At 56.7% G+C, this 24,822-nt stretch overlaps 2 protein-coding genes across 2 annotated transcripts; both read right to left on the reverse strand.

Moving 5' to 3' along the window:
- Positions 1–7,898: 7,898 nt before the first annotated feature.
- LOC120390327 (phospholipase A2 inhibitor subunit gamma B-like) lies at positions 7,899–13,397 on the reverse strand. The gene is made up of 4 exons (XM_039512909.1): positions 13,291–13,397; positions 12,748–12,864; positions 11,256–11,402; positions 7,899–8,252 (listed from the first exon to the last, which is right to left on the reverse strand). The coding sequence occupies exons 1-4, from the start codon at positions 13,337–13,339 to the stop codon at positions 8,038–8,040; spliced, it is 528 nt and encodes a 175-aa protein (XP_039368843.1). The 5' UTR covers positions 13,340–13,397; the 3' UTR covers positions 7,899–8,037.
- Positions 13,398–17,624: 4,227 nt separating this feature from the next.
- On the reverse strand, positions 17,625–24,469 carry LOC120390325 (mucin-1-like). The gene is made up of 5 exons (XM_039512908.1): positions 24,369–24,469; positions 22,730–22,856; positions 20,801–20,917; positions 19,706–19,858; positions 17,625–18,831 (listed from the first exon to the last, which is right to left on the reverse strand). Exons 2-5 carry the CDS (start codon positions 22,776–22,778, stop codon positions 17,744–17,746), a joined length of 1,407 nt encoding a protein of 468 aa, XP_039368842.1. The 5' UTR covers positions 22,779–22,856; positions 24,369–24,469; the 3' UTR covers positions 17,625–17,743.
- Positions 24,470–24,822: the final 353 nt, after the last annotated feature.

Here is a 24,822-nt window from a genome sequence, read left to right on the forward strand (position 1 = left end):
GGTGGGACCATCAAGAAGCCTGTTAGGAACAGAAGAGCGGCCACAGCTAGTCTAGGGTCCTGTCCCCGACAGTGGCACAACCAGAACTTCCAGGGCAGTGCCCAGAACACGGTCATATTGGAGAGACCCAGCCCTGTCTTCCCCTCCCGGCTTCTGGTAGACAGAGGTTTAGGGACATCCAGAGCAGGGGGTTTTGTCTCTGAGCAACTGGCAAATTGCCATTGATGGCCCCATCCTCCAGGAACTGATCTAGTTCTTTTCTGGACCCTGCTATACTTTTGCCCATGCCCACATCCCCTGGCAAGGAGTTCCACAGGTTAATTGTGCACCGTGGGGAAAAGCACAGCCTCTTGTTTGTATGAAACCTGCTGCCTGTTCATTTCATTGGGTGACCCCTGGTTCTGGTGCTGTGGCACAGGGGAAATAGCAGTTCTCTGGCCACTTTCCCCACCCCATGGCATGATTTTCTAGCCTTCCATCATATCCCCCCTGAGTCGTCTCTTTGCCAAGCTGAACGGCCCTAATCTTTTTAATCTCGCCTCATATGGAAGCGGTTCCGTGCCCTCAGATCAGGCTTAGAACGACCCCAGTGGGAAATTAGGCAGCGCCGTGTCCCGGGCACCAGGCTGGAGGCTCTGAAACGGCTTGGAATGAAGTTCAGACAGGCCCCTCCTGCCGTGACCCCCCTCGAGCCAGACTCTCACCAGAGTCAGTCTCTGACCTCGGGGCGTTCAGCCCCCTGTTCACACCGTGAGCTCCCCAGGGAGCCTGCCTGAATCGTACCCCTGTGAAAGCCCCCCCGCACCCCCCAGGGCCCTGCACCCCAACGTCGCCGTCAGCAGCGACTCCGCCAGCGGGTGACACAGAAGCGTTGATTAGGCTACGATGATGTCACGGAGGTAATGGAATCGTGACTTCCAGAGGCCTCCGTGACATTTCCTGCTTCAGCCCCGGGGCAGTGGGGCTGGAGCTGGCAGCCAGTGGGGGCCCCAGAGCTCTGAGCTACCGCAGGTGGCAGGACCCCCCCACAGCTCCTGGCCACCAGCCCCAGAGCTCCATCCGTGGCAGGCGGCAGGGGGCTCCCTCTGTTCCCAGTCGCTGTGGGTGGAGGGGGGCCCCCGCAGCTCCCCGCCACCACCATGACGGGGAGGAAACCCTGAAGCTGGAGCTGCGGTGGGTGCTGGACCCCCCAACGCCCCATTTTGTTACCGTTAGTTTTAGTAAAGTCAGGGACAGTCACGGGCTCCTGTCCATTTTTGTTCTCCAGCTCCCCCAGCGGCTTTGTGCAGAGGATGGGCCCCGGCCATCAGTTGCCAGGGAGGGGGTGGCTGAATGGGGGTGCAGGGACACATAGGGATGGGGGAGGGGTTTTAGGGACATGTGGACATTGGCAGATGTGCCTGACCAAATGGAAGAAGCCAGGGGTCAGCCGGGGTCTGCATGGGGCAGGGTCCCCAACTCCCTAACAACCCCCCCTCAAAAAATCCTGTTCCACACTTCTCCCACCCACACCTGACCACCCTCCAGATTCACTCCCAGGCTCCTGCCCTCCCTCAGTTCCTCTGTTACCCCGACTCCCCCCGGCCTTTGCAACGCTTCTGAAGGGTGCAGGAACTGCGTAGCTGCGTTGTGGTTTAAATGAATTATCACTCGGAGTTCTGTATTAACGTGCCTAGTAAGGAATCTATTTATCAAAAAAAAAAACATTTCTTGAAACATTTTCGTTGCCTGCACTGTTACAGACATACTTGCTAACAGGTATTTTGAAATAAATTACCAAAATAATTGAAACTGGTGGGATTACACTGTGTTCTTTTGACAGATAACATATGCAGAATTTTGAAGAATTGTACAATATTGTGTGCAGAACTTTTAATGTTTTGGTGCAGAATTAAAAAATTTTTGGTGCAGAATTCCCCCAGGAGTAAATAATTTAAATGATCATTAACAGAAATGGCATTTGCCACCTAGTGGTGCATTAAAAAACTACAAACAAGCTGATTTTGTACAGTTTATATGGACAGTAATTCAAAAAAAGTCCCTCTTAATTTTTCACAGCTCCCCCCAAATGTCTAGGGGACAGAAATCGTCTATAGATGGAAAAGTCCCAGCCCTGGACACACGTAAGGAATTGTACTCACCGGTGTTCCTGATGCTGGCAGCTCTGGAGCAGCTGGCTGGATTAATAGCTGCATTTCTCTGATGAATGCATCTGGTCTGGAATTTGAATGCTCGTGCTCAGTTGGTTGAAGAGCTCAAGACAGGGCAAAGTGAAGTTTGTCCAGGCCCTGAGAGTGGCTTTCCGGCGTTTCAGCCTTGGATCTGGATTGTCCTGCTGGCTACACGTCATTCATGACAGAAAACACCCTCTGCACTGAAACATTGCGGCCAGGCAGGCAGAGGCTCTGTTCTGCGTGTGGCACTGAGGATTTCCCTGAGATGTTTGATTGCTTTATCCCATCTGCCGCATACCAGCATCACTGTAGTTGTGTCATTCCAGCCACACGGTTCCCCTGGGTCCATAAACTAATTTCAGAAAATAAATATTTGTATTTGCTGATGGAGACGCCGAGATACAGACAATAACGTCCTCAGGTGCCCCTTTGTGGGGGAGACTCCTGGAGCTCAGCACTCGCCAGGTCCCTTCTCTGGGCCAAGGCTGGCCAGGTCCTGCCCATCCCACCAGCGGGGGAGCGAGGAGCTATTTCCCCACAGGAAGGGCTTTGAGTCCCCTCCGGCGCTGGTTCGGCGAGCGCTGCTGGGGGCTGATGGGTGCCCAGGCTCTCAGCCGCCCAGCCTGGGGGGGATGTGGGGAATGCATTACACCGGCTCTGCTCAGGGTGGGGGTGGACAGAGCCATCTGGACAGCTCCCCCGTCCCGGCCACGGAGCAGCAGCAGCCCACACAGCCGGGGGATTGACATTTCCCACCATGGGCAGCGCGTGAAGCCCTCGTTCGGGGATGCTATCACTCGGCCCCACCCATTCTGCCCAAGGCCCTGCCCCCTCCCTCTCCAGAGCCCTGAGCCCCTCACTGCAGCCGGAGGACCCCACCCCAGCTGCCCCAAGCGCCGGCGCACCAGCCAGCCCGGGCCCCAGGCCACCCTGCCCTGGCTGGCCCCAAGCTCAAACCACCCCAGCCCAGCCTCGGGTTGGCCAGCCCCAGCACCGGGCAGGCCCAGGCCTGGAGCGCCAGGCGGCACGAACACCGGCCCAGAGCCCCTTCCCACACCCTGAACCCCTCTGCCCCACCCCCCAGCCTGGAGGCCCCTCCTGACCCCAAACCCCTCTGCCCCAATCCCCAGCCTAGAGCCCCCTCCTGACCCCACTCCCCTCTGCCCCAATCCCCAGCCTGGAGCCCTCCTGACCCTTATCCCCTCTGCCCCACCCCCCAGCCTGGAGCCCCCTCCTGACCCCAAACCCCTCATCCCCAATCCCCAGCCTAGATCCCCCTCCTGACCCCAAACCCCGCATCCCCAATCCCCAGCCTGGAGCCCCCTCCTGACCCCAAACCCCTCATCCCCAGCCCGCGCTAGAGCCCACACTCCCATCCGGACCCCTCGCCCCCGTGCCTGCCAACCCCCTGCCTGAGCCGGGAGCCGTCTTCCACACCCTGCGCCCCTCATTTCTGGCCCCCACCCCGGAGCCCACACCCCCGGCTGGAGCCCTCACCCCCTCCCACACCCCAGCCCAGGGACAGTGAGTGAGGGTGGGGGAGAGCGAGGCACCGGGCGGGGGGGGGATGTAGCGAGTGGTGCGTAGGGCCTCGGGAAGGGGGTGTGGCCTCACGGAAGGGGCGGGGCTAGGGTGTTCGGTGTTGTGCCGTTAGAAAGTTGGCATCCCCAGCCCTGAGTCCCTGGCCAGCCCCCCTCGCCCCAACCCCAGCCCCCACCCGCTTCGGGGAAGAGGCTGAGCGAGGGTGGGAAGAGGCGCAGCCGGGGCTGGGGCCATGGGGGAATCGCGGGACGCAGGACGGGGCCTTGGGGCAGAGCGTGGGCCAGGCCTGGCTGTTTGGGGAGGCTCAGCCCCCCCCCGGCCTACGATACCTGCCGCTCATGTCCCACAGCCCGGAGCCGAGGGGACGGGGGAAGCCCTGGGGGACATCCCTGGCAGCAGCCACGTCCCACTCGGACCCCAGCTAAGGGCTGCGGGTGCCTTTTCCTGTTTGCACCCCACTGTGGTAGAAAACTGGGGGGGAAGAAACCCCTGCTCCATCCTTCCTAAGTGCTGCCCCTGCCTTGTCGGGGCTACGAGGACTGTGCCCCGTGGGACAGAGGGGAAGAGGCGCCCCCGAGGGCAGGCCGGCCCCTGGGTAGAGGGAGTGGGAGCGAGGACTCGGATCCTTTCACCGTCCGATTCCACCTCCATAGTGCAGAAGCCAAGAAAGTTCCCCCCAAGAGCGGGACCATCCCCCGCTTACATAATTGGCACCACAAACAGGATCCTGTCCGCAGGCTCCACCCCATGGCATTACTGGCGGGGTTCCAGTGGCACGGGCCAGCTCTGGTCAAAAGCCCTATCATGTGTGGAAGCCAATTAATAATTAACAAGGATTTGAAGGATCTTAAATGTATGTTAGCTAAGTTAGCATGAGTTAGACTGGCTGTGACCCTAATGATGTGAAATTTGTAGAAGCAAGATAATGTGGTACAGAGTGAACTGTGTGAAAAGTTATTACGACCTTGCAATGTGCAGTCTTGTTTTTTTTCTAGTAGTAAGACAAATAAGATAGCAAAGAAGCTTATGTATAAACAAATGCAAATGTTTTCTTTTTACTGTCTCCAGGATTGCTAGCTATTGTCTGTAACAAAGGTATAAATGCTTGTAGTGATTGTTTACTAATTGAGAGAGACCTGTCCGGGACAAGGGGCAACCCTGTTTCCTAGGACACTCCCTCCCTCTATTGTAATTACTAGAGAAAGAATAAAGTATTTGATTTTGCTGCACCCAAACAAAAAGCGAGAACTGAGTTTTTCTTCGACACATGGTAAGGTGACGATACGGCCCCGTTTTCCAGGGCCAGTCGCCAGGCGAGGTCCTGTGTCCCAGGGCAAACACCATCCCCAGGAGAGTCACCCCAGCGCTATCTCAGTGTGTCAAGATCTTTCCTCGCTAAACCCCTCCGTGCCTGGGGAAAGCACACGGCGGACTGGAGAGGTTTGAAGTGTCTGCCTCTAAAGCCAGCTCCTTTCAGACCTGAGACTGACGCAGCTGTCGAGTCACTGCACGAGAAATGCCTGAATGTGACGCTTGACGAGGAGGTGCTGTTGGACGGAGTCCCTCGGTTAAAGGAGTTTGTGCCGGGGGCGGGGGAACTGTGTGGCTGGAATGACACAACTACAGTGATGCTGGTATGCGGCAGATGGGATAAAGCAATCAAACATCTCAGGGAAATCCTCAGTGCCACATGCAGAATGGAGCCTCTGCCTGCCGGGCCGTAATGTTTCAGTGCAGAGGGTGTTTTCTGCCATGAACGACGTGTGGCCAGCAGGACAATCCAGATCCAAGGCTGAAACGCCGGAAAGCCACTCTCAGGGCCTGGACAAACTTCACTCTGCCCTGTCTTGAGCTCTTCAACCAACTGAGCACGAGCATTCAAATTCCAGAACAGATGCATTCATCAGAGAAATGCAGCTATTAATCCAGCCAGCTGCTCCAGAGCTGCCAGCATCGGGAACACCGGTGAGTACAATTCCTTACGTGTGTCCAGGGCTGGGACTTTTCCATCTATAGACAATTTCTGTCCCCTAGACATTTGGGGGGAGCTGTGAAAAATTAAGAGGGACTTTTTTTGAATTATTGTCCGTATAAATTGTATAAAATCAGCTTGTTTGTAGTTTTTTAATGCACCACTAGGTGGCAAATGTCATTTCTGTTAATGATCATTTAAATTATTTACTCTGGGGGAATTCTGCACCAAAAATTTTTTAATTCTGCACCAAAACATTAAAAGTTCTGCACACAATATTGTACAATTCTTCAAAATTCTGCATATGTTATCTGTCAAAAGAACACAGTATACTCCCACCAGTTTCAATTATTTTGGTAATTTATTTCAAAATACCTGTTAGCAAGTATGTCTGTAACAGTGCAGGCAACGAAAAAGTTTCAAGAAATGGTTGGGTTTTTTTGATAAATAGATTCCTTACTAGGCACGTTAATACAGAACTCCGAGTGATAATTCATTTAAACCACAACGCAACTACGTAGTTCCTGCAGCCCTCAGAAGCGTTGCAAAGGCCGGGGGGAGTCGGGGTAACAGAGGAGCTGAGGGAGGGCAGGAGCCTGGGAGTAAATCTGGAGGGTGGTCGGGTGTGGGTGGGAGAAGCGTGGAACAGGTTTTTTTGAGGGGGGGTTATTAGGGAGTGGGGGACCCTGCCCCATGCAGACCCCGACTGACCCCTGGCTTCTCCCATTTAGTCAGGCACATCTGCCAACGTCCACATGTCCCTAACCCCCCCCCATCCCTATGTGTCCCTGCACCCCCATTCAGCCACCCCCTCCCTGGCAACTGATGGCCGGGGCCCATCCTCTGCACAAAGCAGCTGGGGGAGCTGGAGAACAAAAATTGACAGGAGCCCGTGACTGTCCCTGACTTTACTAAAACTAACGGTAACAAAATGGGGCGTTGGGGGGTCCAGCACCCACCGCAGCTCCAGCTTCAGGGTTTTCTCCCCGCCACCGTGGTGGCTGGGAGCTGCGGGGGCCGCCCTCCACCCACAGCGACTGGGAACAGTGGGAGCCCCCTGCCGCCTGCCACGGCTTGGAGCTCTGGGGCTGGTGGCCGGGAGCTGTGGGGGGGTCCTGCCACCTGCGGTAGCTCAGATCTCTGGGGCCCCCACTGGCTGCCAGCTCCAGCCCCACTGCCCCGGGGCTGAAGCAGGAAATGTCACGGAGCTCTCTGGAAGTCACGGATTCCATTAACTCCGTGACATCATCGTAGCCTCACCAACCCTTCTGTGTCACCCGCTGGCGGAGTCGCTGCTGACGGCGACGTTGGGGGGCAGGGCACTAGGGGGGGCGGGGGGGCGTTCACAGGGGTACGATTCAGGCAGGCTCCCTGGGGAGCTCACGGTGTGCACAGGGGGCTGAACGCCCCGAGGTCAGAGACTGGCCCTGGTGAGAGTCTGGCCCGAGGGGGGTCACTGCATGAGGGGCCTGTCTGAACTTCATTCCAAGCCGTTTCAGAGCCTCCAGCCTGGTGCCCGGGACACGGCGCTGCCTAATTTCCCACTGGGGTCGTTCTAAGCCTGATCTGAGGGCACAGAACCACTTCCATATGAGGCGAGATTAAAAAGATTAGGGCCGTTCAGCTTGGCAAAGAGACGACTCAGGGGGGATATGATGGAAGGCTAGAAAATCATGCCATGGGGTGGGGAAAGTGGCCAGAGAACTGCTATTTCCCCTGTGCCACAGCACCAGAACCAGGGGTCACCCAATGAAATGAACAGGCAGCAGATTTCATACAAACCAGGGGCTGTGCTTTTCCCCACGATGTACAATTAACCTGTGGAACTCCTTGCCAGGGGATGTGGGCATGGGCAAAAGTATAGCAGGGTCCAGAAAAGAACTAGATCAGTTCCTGGAGGATGGGGCCATCAATGGCAATTTGCCAGTTACTCAGAGACAAAACCCCCTGCTCTGGGTGTCCCTAAACCTCTGTCTACCAGAAGCCGGGAGGGGAAGACAGGGCTGGGTCTCTCCAATATGGCCATGTTCTGGGCACTGCCCTGGAAGTTCTGGTTGTGCCACTGTCGGGGACAGGACCCCAGACTAGCTGTGGCTGCTCTTCTGTTCCTAACAGGCTTCTTGATGGTCCCACCCACTAGAATTGAATTGTTCCCATTTTAAATAAATAAATAAATAAATAAATAAATAAATTTCCAGAGCGTTTCGTCTCCAGTGTTTTATTCAGTGCAGCAACATCAAGGGGATGTGAGTCCATCCCGGAGCCGAAAACCCCTGCCAGGGGGGAGAGCAGCTAACGCAGGCTGCAGGGTGGATTTCAGTGCCGTGTTGCTGTTGCACCGGGTGGGAATCAGGAGAGAAGTTTCAGCAGCAGGAGCCCAGCGAGGGCCGGGAGGAGGATCTCGACCAGTCCCGGAGCCACGCCCACCGCACCGGAGGCCACTGTGCATTTGGCCGTGGTTAGATCTACACTGCTGCCTGCGAAGGTCCCTGAACCCACTTTTATATTGGCGCAGATGGACTCGGAAGCGCAGCCCTTCATGACCGTCTGCATTTGACTTCCACCTGCGTGTTTGGGAGAAACAGGTGACTGTCAGGGGGGCAGCTCCACTCCTCCAGCTGGACTAGGACACAATGGCCTCCCCCTCCTCAGGGCCCCACCAACCTCCCCTGACCCCCACAGCCTTCACCTCTCCATCTGTCTGCTCCCGCCAGCCTGTCTGGCCCAGGATGGCCTCCCCCTTCTCCTCCACTCGGACAGAGTCTCGCTGTGTGTCTGTAAACCAGTCACTTGCAGCCCCAATCCAGAGCCCACTGACAACATCTACATTGGATGAGGCCTGTATTAACCCCACAGCTCATCTGCAAAGCAGCAGCTCTTTTCTGGTGGCAGTAGTGGGATCTCTAAACAGGGCAGCTTTGTAGTGTATTAAGGCACCATGAGGGGACTTCGCAAAACTAGGTTCAGATCCCAGCTCTGCCACAGCCTTCCTGTGTCACACTGGGCAAGTCTTGGTACTGCTCCGTGCCTTGGTTTCCCCACCTTTAAAATGGGGAGAAAGATCCTTCATTTGCCTGCTTAGATTGCAGGCTCTTTGGGGACAGGGACTGTATCTCACTAGGAGTCCTTCAGCATCTGGCAGAAGAGGGGACCCCGATCTCAGTCAAAAGTCTTTGCGGCACCCAGCACAAGAGGAGACCCCAATCTTGGTCAGGGGTCTGTCCAGTGCCGGGCACAACAGGGGTTCCCAGGACTAAGCCAGGCCCTACAATAAGGAGTTTATAGACGTAACTATTGACAGGCAATGGATGGAGGAGACCCAAAGGCACAGGGAGGGGAAGACACTGGCCCACCCCATAAAGCTTTATGGAAATATACTTATGAAAGTAAATACGACATAATTGGAATATGCTTTATGCTACATAGGCCATGTAACATATCTCTGCAAAGGTTATGATCTACTGAATCTATTCCTCCTATTTGTATGCATGTGTCATTTTTGTGTTTGAAGTTATGAATATTGGCTGTGTACTGGCTTGGTTTTAACCAGCCTCGTAGAGCATTTGGGCAGCTTCTTGAAAAAAGAGTGGATAAATTAAGTGCCCAATCAAGAACCACTTAAGCCAACAATGAACTTGAAGATGCCAATCCACAGCTGAGCTTTCCCAGGAATGTGGCTTGGCTGGTAAGAAAGTCAATCATGCATGGACATGTGACTTGCCCATGTGACTCCAAAACTCCATCTTGGAGCTGGATTCTACACAGGGGGAGGGAGGTGTCTCCACCCACAAGAGAAAGTCTATTTAAACCCCTGGGAGACCCCCTCCATTTTGTCTTCAGCTGGCTAAAGAGAGAGCCTCTCCGCCTCCAAGGATACCTGAAAGAGACTGGAACAAAGGACAGTAACTACAGGGGGTGGGAGTGATTGCTGGACCCAGACTAGAAGGAGACTCGTCTGGAAAAGGAAGCTCACTGGAACTCCTCTGAGGGTGAGATTTTATCTGTATTCAGTTTTCTTAGGGTACGTCTTCACTACCCGCCGGATCGGCGGCTAGCAATCGATTTCTCAGAGTTCAATATATCGCGTCTCATCTAGACGCGATATATCGAACCCCGAACGCACTCCCGTCGACTCCGGAACTGGAGCGAGTGGCGATAGCGGAGTCGACGGGGGAGCCGCGGACGTCGATCCCGCGCCGTGAGGACGGGTAAGTAATTCGAGCTAAGGTACTTCGACTTCAGCTACGCTATTCACGTAGCTGAAGTTGCGTACCTTAGATCGACCCCCCACCCCACCCTAGTGTAGACCAGGCCTTACTGTATTAGATACAGACTTGAGTGTTCTATTTTATTTTGCTTGGTAATTCACTTTGTTCTGTCTGTCATCACCTGGAACCACTTAAATCCTACTTTTTGTATTTAATAAAATCACTTTTTATTAATTAACCCAGAGTATGGATTAATACCTGGGGCGGGGGTGTATTATCTCTCTATCAGTGTTATAGACGATGAACAGTTTATGACTTTACCCTGTATAAGCTTTATACAGAGTAAAATGGATTTATTTGGGTTTAGATCCCATTGGGAGTTGGGCATCTGAGTGTTAAAGACAAGCACACTTCTGTGAGCTGCCTTCAGTAAAGCCTGCAGCTTTGGGGCACGTGGTTCAGACCCTGGGGCTGTGTTGGCGCAGACGGGCGTGTCTGGCTCAGCAGGACAGGGTGCTGGATTCCCAGGCTGGCAGGGAAAGCAGGGGCAGAAGTAGTCTTGGCACATCAGTTGGCAGCTCCCCAGGGGGTTTCTGTGATCCAACCCGTCACACCAAGTTCACAGTGGAGGCCAGTGCCGGGAACAGAGCCCAGGTGTCCTGATCTGCAGCCGATACCTTTACCCAACGGCCCCCACCCAGCGTCTCGCTTCTGCCCTATGGGGGGATGGGGGGTGAACAGCAAAGGAAAAAGAACCCCTGAATAAATGAACGGAAGTTACCAGATGTTATGGTCCCAGCAATATCAATACACTGCATCTCAGGTCCAGTACACGCTATGGTTTGCTCATTGCATCGACCAGCGTTCAACGCGTAGCAGCCACGGCAGCGCCGGCCGTTGGGTGTGGTGTTCGCCGGGGGCACTGGGACGAAGCGGAGCAAACGCAGTCAGCTCGGGGGACGAGCCCCAGGAGGCGTCGGGGCAGGGAGAGCAGCTGGGGGCTGCACAGCTCAGCCCTGGGTGCCCCCTGCAGGGGGAGCTGTAGCTCCGGGGACGCCGGGGGCAGCAGGGGCGGGGGAGGGGTTTGCAGCAGGGAGCCCTGGACCCTGCCCTGGGTGGGGCCAGCCGGGTTCACACCTGGTGGGAGCCTAGAACCCCGCCCACTAAACTCCACCCAAGTGGGAGCCTAGAGCCCCACCCACTAAACTCCACCCATTCTGGGGCTCAGCGTTATTCCATGGGGTGCCCCCTGCAGGGTGGGAGGACCAGGCTCAATAAGTTAATATGGGGCAGGTTCCGGGCAGCAGGAGGTGCCGGGGATGGGGGAGGAGAGGCGGAGTTGGGGAGAGGTATCTGTACCTGTGGTTGTTCTGCAGGCGTCTCCCACGCAGCAGACGATGCTCGTCCTTGTTGTCATCACCTGCCCAAAATTCATCGAGACGGGGCCGACTTTACATTCGCTGGATGGCAGACAGCTCTTGAGAAAGCTCTGTCCCTTCACTCCCACTGCACAAGAGGAGAAGGCTGAGATTTGTTCCCCTTCCACTCCCACCCCATCAATGCCCTCTTCACAACAAAGCCCTGTGCCATTATCCTTCCTCTACCCATGGGGAAACTGAGGCACGGAGCGACGTGATTCACCCACGGTCCTACAGGGCCAGACAAAGAGATTTCAGCACCTAAACCCAGCGCTTACATCCTCCAGCTCCCCACTCAGCTGCCACCGAACCCTGGGGGCCTGAATCTCCTACCCAGAAAGTCCTTTTGATGCTAAGTTCCCACCAGGGGGTAGGTGCCAGGCTGCTGAGATCCCAACACTGGGCATCACCCCTTAGCCATGGCGGGATTCACAGACTAGTTGTTCCCCTGACGATCTCACCTGCAGGGCCGGAGCCAGGGGATGCCTTTGGCGCACGCACACCAGATCCGGCCCTGCACAAAGCCCAGCCAGGGGAGGAGATGCTGGGCTGCTCCCCCCGGATACCCAGGAGCCTAGTGGGTCGGATGCTCCCCGTGGACATGGGGGAATCAGGTTCCAGGGAACGATTTACTATTTCATACAATGTGCGGTTTTTTCAACAGCAGAGACAGAGAGACCCACCCAGAGGCCAGGGGGCCAGGCATGACCTCTTTCAATGCCGTCTTCTGCAAGGAAGGGCTGACCCGGTCCAGATGCCGGACTCCCGGTGAGGGGTTCCCAGCTGTGGATCCCAACCAGAGCTGGGCGCCTCCGTGAAGCCAAACTCCGAGTGAGGGGCGGGGCTTAGGCCACACCCCTCTCCTCGGCCTTTCCTATTGGCTGGCTTAGGCGGCCCCTGCTGGTTGTGCTGGCTTCTGCGGCTCCCATCCTGAGTGGGCCCCGGCCCACGGGCTGGCTAGTCACCTGGACTGATTCCCAAGCACAGCTGCAGTGGACACATGTGGCCACCAGAGGCTTCAATTGCAGCCGCTGCAGCTTTTGGGGTCCCAGAGCCCCTTCCCCAAGCTCCCAGCACCAGCACCTGCCCCCCGGAGCGGCACTAGGGGCCCAGTGGTGTTTCCTTAGAGAGCCGTGGGGCGGCTGGCTCTGTCCGTGGGAGGGAGGACCTGGCTTTCTCTCCTCTCCCCCTTAAAAAAAGTTAAAAGTTGGGGGGCCTTTTATTGGAGACCGACTGTTTGCAATACTGAGATGCCTTTCGCGTACTAGCCCACAGGGTGCAGCACAGAACCCAGGAGTCCTGGCTCCCAGCCATTTCCTGGTGGAACCCAGCCACCCCAAGCCCGTCCCAGAGGAAGGCGTAGAATAGAATCCAGGAGTCCTGGCTCCCAGCCGGTTCCCTGACCCATATCGGTTAGGGTCCATCTCACCTACCCATTGTGACATCGGTACGAATGAAGGCACAAGAGTCTTGCCCAGCGGCGCAGGTCTGCATGCTGCCCGTGCAGTTGTTTCCTGCTCCAGTGCAAAACTCACACTGCAGACAGGTCCCTGGAGAAGGAGAGAGAACATGAGGGTCTAGATTCGTCCCTTCCTTGCACCCTCACTTTCCCCTGAATTTAACTGAACCCAGCTGCAGATCTGGCCACATTGACACCAGTGGAGCCACAGCCCATTGACCCCAACTGGGGATGATGATGTAGAAATGCCTTTCATATTGCCTTGAGCTCATGTGCCTGAGAATCAGATCTGTTTCCTTTCAGACAAATCCTTGGTGCACATCCCCTTTCAGGAATGTCCCTGGTTTCCCTCTCCTCCTCGGACGTTGTCACTCAGACGACCCCAGCTCGGCCCCCCTTATTCTGTGGCTGCGTTTCGGTTCCGTTCATCAACAGTTTCACCTGGCAGGTGGCTCTGAGCTGTTGGTACATTGGAGAAGTTAGGAAATCAGCCCCTGTAGGAACAGACCCCACTCACCCATAGCCAGGAGAGCAGCGAGGATGCAGATGGCAAGAGAAGCCTCCATGGTGACGGAGAAGCAGTAGATCAACACTGGGATCTCTGATGCAATCAAATCTCAAGTTGGGGGATTTATCGGAGATGGTCTGAAATGAGATCAGATGAAGGATCGTACACAGGGCAGGTGGAACCACAGAGCCATTTGCCACAGCTCTGGGGTAGCCGTAGCACTGAGCCCTTGACCTGAAATGCTCCTGCTGGAAGGTTACAGCGTGAGGTGATGCTGTTTCTGGGAATCCAGAACAATCACACACAAGAACACAAACAAGCGGGACACAAAGCAGGCAGCCTCTTAAACAGGGTGAGACAAAGCAGGCTGCTCCCTGTGGCAGCGAGAGACAATGTGCCCATCTTGTTCTAGGCTGGTTCTGTCCAGGCCGCATCTGGTCCCACGTCTCCCTGCAGAGCCCCCACGACTGCCAGCAGGACCAGGAAACCACCCCCGCCCACTCTTAACGCGATAGCTTGCCACTGCAAACAGTGCTTGATACACAAAGATCATTGGGCCTGGAAAAAGGCAAACCCTTATCCCTCCTCCAGAGCCAAATTATCTCTGTTCTCCCTCCCCACAGATCAGGGTCTGGGGCCCGGCATCATCACCCCAGTTTCCCCAAGAGGAGGAGGAATTGTACTGACCCCTCCCCACACTCAGGTGAATTTTTTTCCCCACACCACACAGCTGTGACACGTCCCCCATTCAGTTGGGGTCCCTCACTTTGCCACAGACCATCAGGGAGCCATAGGCTGGGGGGAGACATTCCCCTCCCTCCTGGTGACAGCTATCTCCGCCCCCACCTCGCCCCCATGCACTGTGCTGGGGCACTTCCCAGCCTTGCGGCGTGTCACAGAATTGCCAGTACTCTGCAGCTGCCTCAGTTTCCCCACTCTCAGCCACCCTCATGCTCTGTTGTGCCAGGGCGGAGCTGATTTCCCTGCTCCCGGCAGAAGAGTCCAAGAGTTTACACTGAAGTCAGAGTCCCCTCTCCGGTGAGGCAGCAGGCGGCTCTCTCCTGACACAGCCTATCAGTCTCAGGCAGCTGTTTGCAGTCGCTGGGTATAGAACTGGAGTTTAATGGTGCTTCTCCCTTGATATGACCCCGCTGCAGCTGTCAGTTGCCAGCTTGCACGCTGGCTCTTGCCTTCATCAGCATTAATATGGTGGAGGAGTGGGGCTCAGAGCCAGGACTCCTGGGTTGTATACTAGCTTGGGGAGGGGAGTGGGGTCTAGTGGTTACAGCATCAACGGCCTGGAGGGGTATCACTTACCCAAACGCTCCTTAGAGTGAAGTTTGCCTGGGGTGGTCAGTGGCTGATTCTGCAGAGTGGAAAAGCTGCGCCTGTCTCTTGTTCTGTCTTGTCACACCTGGGCTGTGTCTGCCTGTTTTTATAGGTACCTGCTGTGATGTAATATAGAAATCTGTGAGATTTCTTCACCAGGTAGAGTCTATACGTTTCTGTTCTTCTCACTGGCCCTGCCCACCCTTTCGTCATCTGTGCACACGGACAAATTCTTCTCCCTTCCTGCCAGGGAATCGAATGAGAGGAAGGAGTGAAACCAACTCCCCTTAAGAGGCCTGGGGTGGCAACGTAGGCAGCGGGTCACACAAGGGACAGAGAGGCCTGACTTCTGGATCCTGTGCTTGGGAGAAGCAGGACTCCTGGGTTCCATACAGTGGGGCACAGTGGAGTAGGGTTGGGTGGGCCTTGGAAATCTGGGTCCCCTAAGGGCGTGGGGTCTAGTTAATGCAGGAGGAAGGAGGCCTGCTGGTCAGGACTCCTGGGTTCCATAGGGGTGGAAAGGGAGGGAGGCTAGTAGTTAAAACTGGTTGCCAGGATTCCTGGGTTCTCTCTCCAGCTCTGGGAGGAGAGTGGGGGCTACTAAAGTAAAGCAGGGGGGCTGGACTTCCACGTTCTGCCACCAGCTGTGTCCTCTGGTGGATTAAAGAAAAGGTCTGGGAGTCGGGACTCCTGTGATCTAGGCCCAGCTCTTAGGTGGAAGCAGGATCTCCTGGGTTACAGCCGGGCTAGGAGCCTGAGTTCCCTTTTCAGCTCTTCCAGTCACTCTGTGTCCTTGGAAAAGTCACAGGGCCTGTCTCTCTTTTCATTGCACACGTTATAACAATATTGCCAACCTCCACCAGCTCTCGTAATAACCTTTGCAACGTTCTTGGTACATTGGGGCGTGGGGAGGGCCACAGCTCTGAGGGTGTTTTTGATCCTTTTCCCCGTGCATCCCACTGACACACAATTTAAGCCCCAATTTAAATGCAGACCGGAACAGCGGCATGTCATAAAACAGTTAGTTAAGGGTTAACGTCTCTTTTACCTGTAAAGGGTTAACAAGCAGTAACCCGATGAACACCTGACCAGAGGACCAATCAAGGGACAAGATAATTTCAAATCTCTGTGGAGGGAAGCCTTTGTCTGTGTTCTTTGTTTTGAGTTCGTTCTCTCTTTGGATCTAAGAGAGGCCAGACATATTCTTCAAGTTCTCCAAGGTTTCCTGAAGTATTTTCTTCTATTCAGTATAGTGAGTATTAGAAGGCGGTTTAGTCTTATAATTGATTTCTACATTTGCAATTGTGTATTTGCTGAAGAAATATCTTTATTTCTGTTTGCTATTACTTTGATTATTCTGAGGAAGGAGGAGGGGAGGAAAAGCCTCTCCAGGCTTCTAAGTTAGACCCTGTATTTTTGCATCCTGGTAATACAGAGATAATGTACTTTTTTTTCTTTCTTTAATACAATCTTTTCTTTTTTAGAACTTGATTGATTTCTTCCCTTGTTTGGATTTTCAGGGGAAGGGGAGGGGGGGAAAGTGAATCCCTCTTTGTTTGATTCAAGGAGTTTGAATCAAGGTATCTCTCCCAAGGACAAGGGGAGGGGGAAGGAGGTGGGGGGAATGGATTATTTCCCTTTGTGTTAAGATCCAAGGAAGTTGGGATCTGTGTTCCCCAGGGAAAGTTTCGGGGAACAGGGAGTGTGCGAGACACTGGAATTTCTAGTTGGTGGCAGCTTTACCAGATCTAAACTAGGATTTTAGTTTAGAGGAGCCCGTGCAGGTCCCCATCTTGTGAACGCTAAAGTTCAGAGTGGGGAATAAACCTATGACACGGCACCTGCGCATGGAGACCATCCAGGGCCCTGCAATGCAGTTGAGATTCTACCGGCCTGGCAAAGTCATGCCTGGGGGTTCCCATCACCTTCCTAATCACCTTGACAGCAGCTCCGGGTTCAAGCTGGTTGTAATTTGTGCTTGATCTCTGCACCTCTTCCTCCTGTCCCTCAGCCCCAGCTCCCTCACACTGTGTCATAAATGTTATGGAAGAGCAGAGAGGGATTCTCACCCCCAGTCCCAGAGTAACACACACGCGGCCCCGCCGAAAACCTCACAAATCTGACAAGCATGAAACCGTTGGCAGAAAATTGCAGGTGAAAAAAAATTCGGCCGGAAAATGAAAATTGTCCAGCTGATCATACAAAAAAAATGTGGGTTGAAAAGCGCTAAAAACTGGATACGTTTTGGCTACAAACTGCTACAAATTGACCGACGATTGGCCTAAATATGAATGATTTTCAGCCTAAACCCAACAATGTTTTGAGGCCAAATTATCAAAACCCAAACAATTTTCAGCCAAAACAAAGGTGAAAAATGTAATGTTTCCGGCTGAAAATGGAACAATTTTTTGGCCCATATGAGGAAAGATTAGGGCCGTTTAGCTTGGCAAAGAGACAACTCAGGGGGCATGTGACAGAGGGCTAGAAAATCATGCCATGGGGTGGGGAAAGTGACCAGAGAACTGCTATTTCCCCTGTCCCACCGCACCAGAACCAGGGGTCACCCAATGAAACAAACAGGCAGCAGGTCTCATACAAACAAGGGGCTGTACTTTTTCCCGCAGTGTACAATTAACCTGTGGAACTCACTGCCAGGGGATGTGGGGATGGGTACAGCAGGGTTGAAAAAAGAGATAGATCTGTTCCTGGAGGATAGGGCCATCAATTAGGGCAATTAGCCAAGATGGTCAGGGACACAGCCCCCTGCTCTGGGTGTCCCTAAACCTGTGACTGCCAGAAGCCGGGAGGGGAAGACAGGGCTTGGTCTGTCTTAAATTACCATGTTCTGTGCACTGCCCTGGAAGTTCTGGTTGTGCCAGTGTCGGGGACACAGCACCGGACTGGCTGTAGCTGCTCTTATGTTCTTACCGGGGTTCTTGATGGTCCCACCCACGAGAATCCCATTTTCCCTCCATTGAAACGAATAAATAAAATCCCAGAGCGTTTGATCTCCAGTGTGTTTTATTCAGTGCAACAATATCAAGGGGAGCTGAGAACCCCCGGAGGGATGAGGGGCTGACGCAGGCTGCAGGGGGGATTTCAGTGCAGAGTGGCCATTGCACCCGGTGGGGAATTAGGAGAGAAGCGTCAGCAGCAGGAGACCAGCAAAAGCTGCAAGGAGAAACCCGGCTGGTCCTGGAGCCATGCCCGCCGCGCCGGAGGTTGTGGTCCTTGAAGTCACGCCCACCGCGCCGGAGGTTGTGGTCTTTGAAGTCACAACCGCCGCACGGGAGGTTGTGGCTGCTGGAGCCACGCTTGGAGCGTTGGAGGCCCCAGGTCCCGGAGGGGTGTCCGTTGCATTAGAGGCCAAGGGTCCAGGAGGTGCATCTGTCACGTTGGAGGCCCCAGGTCCTGGCGACGCGTCCGTTGCATTGGAGGCCCCAGGTTCCGGAGGCGCGTCTGTCGCGTTGGAGGCCCCGGGTCCTGGCGACGCGTCCGTCGCGTTGGAGGCCCCAGGTTCCGGAGACACGTCCGTCGCGTTGGAGGCCCCAGGTTCTGGAGGCGCGTCCGTCGCGTTGGAGGCCCCAGGTCCCGGAGACGCGTCCGTCGCGTTGGAGGCCCCAGGTTCCGGAGACACGTCCGTCGCGTTGGAGGCCCCAGGTTCCGGAGGCGCGTCCGTCGCGTTGGAGGCCCCAGGTCCCGGAGACGCGTCCGTCGCGTTGGAGGCCCCGGGTTCCGGAGGCGCATCTGTCGCGTTGGAGGCCCCGGGTCCTGGCAACGCGTCCGTCACGTTGGAGGCCCCAGGTTCCGGAGGCGCGTCTGTCGCGTTGGAGGCTCCAGGTTCCGGAGACGCGTCCGTCGCGTTGGAGGCCCCAGGTTCCGGAGACGCGTCCGTCGCGTTGGAGGCCCCAGGTTCCGGAGACGCGTCTGTCGCGTTGGAGGCCCCAGGTTCCGGCGGCGTGTCTGTCGCGTTGGAGGCCCCGGGTTCCAGAGGTGAGTCCGTCGCATTGGAGGCCCCAGGTTCCAGAGGTGAGTCCGTCGCATTGGAGGCCCCAGGTTCCAGAGGTGTGTCTGTCGCGTTGGAGGCCCCAGGTCCCGGAGATGCGTCCGTCGCGCTGGAGGCCCCGGGTCCGGGCGGCGCGTCTGTCGCGTTGGAGGCCCCGGGTCCCGGAGGCGCGTCCATTGTGCCGGAGGCCGCAGAGCCTGTCCAGGAGGGGTGACCTGGAGAGGGGGAGAGACCCATAGGGAGGCGCTGACGGACAGGCTGGCGCTGCATCCCGGGCCTGCACCATCCGCCCTGCACAGTGACAGGGAGTAACACTGCCCCCACCTGACAGGCCGCAGGTACCCCTAGCATCCCCCAGGTACCCCCTCCCAGTACACCCCCCCCCAGGATCCCCCAGGTACCCCCTCCCAGTACACACACACCCCTCCTGCAGCTCCAATTACCCCTAATGCACCCCTCAATTGTACCCCCCAGGTCCCCTCTCCCTGGCAGTGTCCTCTATTTGGGAACTGGAAATATGGCAACCCTAGCAGCAGGGAGCCCTGGATCCTGCCCCGGGTGGGGCCAGCTGGGTTCACACCTGGTGAGAACCCTGAGCCCCAACCACTAAACTCCATCTACCCAGGGTCTGAGTGTTATTCCATGGGGTGCCCCCTGCAGGACAGGAGGCCTATTCCCAGGTGATCAGTGTTATTCCATGGGGTGCCCCCTGCAGGACAGGAGGACTATTCCCAGGTGATCAGTATTATTCCATGGGGTGTCCCCTGCAGGACAGGAGGACTATTCCCAGGTGATCAGTGTTATTCCTTGGGGTGTCCTCTGCAGGATAGGAGGACTATTCCCAGGTGATCAGTGTTATTCCAAGGAGCGCCCCCTGCAGGACAGGAGGACTGTTCCCAAGTGATCAGTGTTATTCAATAGGGTGCCCCCTGCAGGACAGGAGGACTGTTCCCAGGGGCTGAGTGTTATTCCAAGGAGTGCCCCCTGCAGGGTCAGAGGAGCAGTCTGAGGAAGTTAACACCAGGTAGGTTCCAGGCAGCAGGAGGTGCAGAGGCATGGGGCAGGAGAGACGGAGATGGGGAGATTTACCTGTAACTGTGGTTGTTCTGCAGGCCTCTCCCACGCAGCAGGTGAAGCTTGTCCTTATTTCCATTCCATTCCCGAAATTCACAGAGACGGGGCCGGATCTACATTGGCTGGATGTAACACAGCCCTGGAGAACGGTTTGGGTCTTCATTCCCGCTGCACAGGAGGAGACATCTAAGATTTATTCCCCTTCCACTCACACCCCATTGATGGCCCTGTGCCATTAGCTTTCCTCTACCCATGGGGAAACTGAGGCACAGGGCATGGAAGTGACTCACCTGAGGTCCCGCACGGCTAGACAAAGCAATTTCACCACCTAAATCCAGTATTTACATTCTCCAGCTCCCCACTCTCCTGCTGCGGGGGAATCAGGTTCCAGGGAATGTTTATTTCATACAATGTGGGGCGGCTTCAACACACACACACACACACACACGGATCCAGGGGGCCAGGCACGACCGCAGGAGGGGAGAGATTGGGGCTGAAGACCCCAGCCCGATTTGGGCCGAGCGGGGATTTGAACTTGTCTCCCTCAGGGTCCAGCTGAGCCCCCAGCCACTGGGGTCTCCTGGCAGCCCCTCCTCCGGCGCCGACATTAGCAAGGAAGGGCCGACCCGGTCCAGACCCCGGATTCCCGGCGAGGGGCTCCCGGCTCTGGATCCCAAGCAGAGCTGGGCGCCTCCATTCAGCCCAGACTTAGGGGCTTAACTTGGGGTGAGGGGCAGGGCTTAAGCCACACCCCTCTCCTCGGCACTTCCTATTGGCTGGTTTAGGTGGCTGTCTGCTCTGTGTGCAGGCTCTGATGGATCCCATCCTCAGGCACCTCCCTCTGCCCATGCACCATACGGGGGGGTCCAGGCCCCGACCCACTGGCTGGTGACTCGCCTGGGGGTTCGGCATCGCAGTGCTGAGCCGAAGGTCCCGTTGGGGAGCTAACCACAGGGTCTGGCATAGAACCCAGGTGTCCTGGCTCCTTAACTGCCGCTCAGACCCATCCACCCCACTCCCTTCCCAGAGCTGGGACTAGGAGAGGACCCAGGCATCCTGGCTCCCCAGGCTGTTCCCTGGCCCGGGTTGGGTAGGGTCCCTCTCACCTACCCCATGTCATTTCTGTCAGAGCGATGCCACAAGAGTCCTGCCCAGTGGCGCAGGTCTGGACGGTGCCCGAGCAGCTGGTTCCTTCGCCTCTGCAAACCTCACACCGCAGACAGGCCCCTGGAGCCAGAGAGAGAACATCAGCCACCTGGATTTGTCCCTCCCTCACCTTCCCCTGGGCTCTGTGGGGAAGCACCGGGTACGGCGCCCTGGGGTCCCTCATCCACCGCGCTGCCCCAGTTCGGTCCCTGGTCCCAGCTGGCTACAGACATTTCACGCTGCTCGGGGGCTGCGTCTCCCTGGGTTTGCTGCAAGTTTTATTTCCCCAGGGGGGTTTCCCAGATTGATCCCCAGCGGGTGTGAGCTGGTGTCGCTCTCCAGTGCGGTGCAGCAAGGGCCGAGTCCCACCTGCCATCGACTCCAGTGCAGCTGCGCCCCCCTGACACCGGCTGGGCCCTGCCCCACTGACTCCAGTGCAGCTGCGCCCCCCTGACACCGGCTGGGCCCTGCCCCACTGACTCCAGTGCAGCTGCACCCCCTGACACCAGCTGGGCCCTGCCCCACTGACTCCAGTGCAGCTGCGCCCCCCTGACACTGGCTGGGCCCGGCCCCACTGACTCCAGTGCAGCTGCACCCCCTGACACCAGCTGGGCCCGGCCCCACTGACTCCAGTGCAGCTGCGCCCCCCTGACACCGGCTGGGCCCGGCCCCACTGACTCCAGTGCAGCTGCGCCCCCCTGACACTGGCTGGGCCCGGCCCCACTGACTCCAGTGCAGCTGCGTCCCCTGACACTGGCTGGGCCCGGCCCCACTGACTCCAGTGCAGCTGCGCCCCCCTGACACTGGCTGGGCCCGGCCCCACTGACTCCAGTGCAGCTGCGCCCCCCTGACACCGGCTGGGCTCTGGCCCCACTGACTCCAGTGCAGCTGCGCCCCCCTGACACCGGCTGGGCCCGGCCCCACTGACTCCAGTGCAGCTGCGCCCCCCTGACACCGGCTGGGGATCACATTCATCGACCCTTCATGTTGCCCTGAGCTCCTGCTGCTCAAATTCAGCTCCGCTGCCTGTCACACCACAGACAATCCCCGTTCGAAATGCCCTTGGCCTCTGGCCAGCTCTGAAACCTGCCCAGTCATGACTCCGTTCTAGTGATTTAAACTGTAAATATTTCCTCCCATTTCCAGAATTGCTGCACTCGCCATCACGGGGACTTTGTGACTTCCAGCCCTCTCCTCCTCGGACGTTGTCACTCAGACACCCCAGCTCAGCCCCCGTTATCCTGTGGCTGCGTTTCGGTTTCGCTCATGCAGAGTTTCACCCGGCAGGCAGCTCTGAGCTGTTGGTACGTTGGAGAAGTTAGGAAATCAGCCCCTGTAGGGACACAGCCTCACTTGAGAGCACCAGGAGCACAGGGTCTGGGGTAATCCCGGTGGCTGGACCCAAAGTCAAAGCAGAGCGATACCAGGTCAGCGTCTGGTACCGGAACTTGGCAGCAGGGTTGCTAGTGTTGCTAAAACACGAGTTCTCCTGAGAAGTACCAGGCACCGGGAACTCACGTAAACACATTCCAGAGGGCGAGGACAGGGCCATCCCAACATAAAACTACCGGATAAACACCGTCCTGGGAGCCGGAGCAGGGCCACACCGACCCCCAGGAAAGCCAAAGGGAGGAGGACAGAGTGATGGATGGACCCGGTGTGTTTGAACCAACAGGAGAAGGTCCAGGGTGGTGGCTCACCACGTCGGGAGTGTGATACGCAACTGACTGAGCTGTTAGGAGGCTGTAACCACGCAGCCGGGACGCTAGGACAGTGTTTCCTGGAGCCCTTTCGCCGCCGAACCGAGTCTGTGTCTTTCTGGGTAATACCATCCAGGCTTGGGATGGCACACGGAAAGACCAGGCCCGCACGCCAACTGCCAACCCCACTCACCCGTAGCCAGGAGAGCAGCGAGGATGCAGGCGGCAAGAGAAGCCTCCATGTTGATGGGGAAGCATAGATCGGCACTGGGGTCTCTGATGCAGCCAAATCTCCGTCCGGGGGATTTATCACAGACGGGCTGAAATGAGATCAGACGGGGGACGGCACGTGCATGAGCCCATTGATAAGGTGGGTGGAACCACAGAGCTATTCGCCACAGTTCTGGGGTAGCCGCACCTCCGATCCCTTTGTGGCTGGTATGTTCATGGCACCCACACAGAGAAGTCAGAGACAAACCTCAAATGCTCCTGCTGGTGACTCTGTTTCTGTGAATCCAGAATGATCACACAGAAAAAACCAAAAACAAGAGGGAGACAAAACAGGCTGCTCCCTATGGCGGTGAGAGACAACTCACCCACCTTCTTCTAGGCTGGTTCTTTGCAAGCTGCCTCCGGTCCCACACTTCCCTGCAGAGCCCCCAGACTGCCAGCAGGACCAGGAAACCCCACTCCCCTGACCCACACACTCTTAAAGTGACAGCGTGCCATTACAAACAGTCCTCGATACACAGTGTCCAGCTCCCTGCAAAGCAGCTCTCAGCCATGCACTGCTTTTAACCGCGGAGAGATCCCGGGGCAGGACAAACCCTAATCCCTCTTCCAGAGCCAAATTCCCTCTCCGCCCCCTCCCCACAGACCAGGGCCTGGGGCCGTGCCCCATCACCCCAGGTTCCCCAGGGGGAGGAGGAATTTGACTGACCCCTCCCCCACACTGAGTGGGGGTTTTGCTCCCCACGCCACACAGCTGTGACACCTCCCGCACCCAGCTGGGCTCATGCATGTTGGCACAGACCACCAGGCAGCCATAGAGTGGGGGGAGACATTCCCCCTCCGTCCTGGGGGCAGCGACCTCTGCCCTCTCCCTCCCACCCCTGTGCACTGCGCTTGGGGGCTTCCCACCCTAGGGGGGGTGTCACGGCATTGCCGGGGGGGGGGGGTCTGCAGCTGCCTCAGTTTCTCCACATTTAGCTGGGAGCTCAGCCACCCTCAGTCTCTGTTCTGCCCCATCCTCCCTGGTGAGGCAGGGGGCAGAGCTGATTTCCTGAGCCCGGCTGAAGCAGTCCAAGTGTCTACACGGGAGTCAGAGAGTCACCTCTCCGGTGCGGAGTGAGCGGCTCTCTCACCCCACCTCCCCTCAGTCTCAGGCACCCGCTGGGAGGAGAACCGGAGCACAATGGTGCTTCTCCTTTGATGCGAACCTGCCGCACCCATCAGCCACCCCATTCGCATGCTGGCGCTTGCCCTCATCTGCATTCATACGGTGGAGGAGTGGGGGTGAGCACCAGGACTCCTGGGTTCTATGACTGGCTCTCAGAGGGAAGTGGTGTCTAGTGGTTAGAGCTGGGGCGGGGGACTGGGACCCAGGACTCCTGGGTTCTCTCCCCAGCTCTGGGAGGGGAGGGGAGTCTAGTGGTTAGAGCAGGGGGGTTGGGAACCAGGACTCCTGGGTTCTCTCCGCAGCTCTGGGATGGGAGTCTAGTGGTTAGAGCAGGGGGGCTGGGTGCCAGGACTCCTGGGTTCTCTCCCCAGCTCTGGGAGGGGAGTAGGGTCTAGTGGTTAGAGCACCAACAGACCAGCGGGGTATCACTTACCTAACGCTCCTTAGAGAGAAGTTTGCCTGGGGTGAAGGAAATGACTAATTCCGCAAAACAGAAAGGTGCTCCTGTCTTCTCTTTTTATAGACGGGCTTGGGTAGATGCTGTGATGTAATATAGAAACAAATGGTTTAGCAGGTTTCTTCTGGTCATGCCTATACATTCCTGTTCCCCTCACCAGCCCTGCCCTCCTGTGCACCCTGACAAATACTCCTCTCTTCCTGCCGGGAAATCCTATTCGAGCAGGGGGTTCCAGACTGGGGATCGCGTACCCCTAGGTGTACCAGCGCTCTCGTCGTGGGTACGTGGGAGAAATCCTGTAACGGCGGAGAACCGTGGGAGTAGTTGCACCCCTATCTTCAGAGGGGCAGAGCCCCGGGCCAGCAGCCCCCGCTCTTTGGCCGCCCAGCTCTGAAGGCAGCACCACCGCCCGCAGCAGCGCAGAACTTCA

This window comes from Mauremys reevesii, linkage group 24, assembly GCF_016161935.1.
Source record: "Mauremys reevesii isolate NIE-2019 linkage group 24, ASM1616193v1, whole genome shotgun sequence".
NCBI classification, from domain to species: domain Eukaryota; kingdom Metazoa; phylum Chordata; order Testudines; family Geoemydidae; genus Mauremys; species Mauremys reevesii.

Bases quoted from the DNA above. Each gene is read 5' to 3' on its own strand.
- LOC120390327 (XM_039512909.1), bottom strand. From the start codon at position 13,339: ATGGAGGCTTCTCTTGCCATCTGCATCCTCGCTGCTCTCCTGGCTATG. The intron at 11,403-12,747 runs GTAGGTGAGATG...CCTCTTGTGCAG, and splicing joins TCGTACCGATGTCACAATGG to TGGGAGTGAAGGGACAGAGC. The intron at 8,253-11,255 runs GTACAGATACCT...CCAAACACGCAG, and splicing joins CGCCTGCAGAACAACCACAG to GTGGAAGTCAAATGCAGACG.
- LOC120390325 (XM_039512908.1), bottom strand. From the start codon at position 22,778: ATGGAGGCTTCTCTTGCCGCCTGCATCCTCGCTGCTCTCCTGGCTACG. The intron at 20,918-22,729 runs GTGAGTGGGGTT...CTCTGGCTCCAG, and splicing joins CGCTGCTCTCCTGGCTACGG to GGGCCTGTCTGCGGTGTGAG. The intron at 19,859-20,800 runs GTAGGTGAGAGG...CCTCCTGTGCAG, and splicing joins TCTGACAGAAATGACATGGG to CGGGAATGAAGACCCAAACC.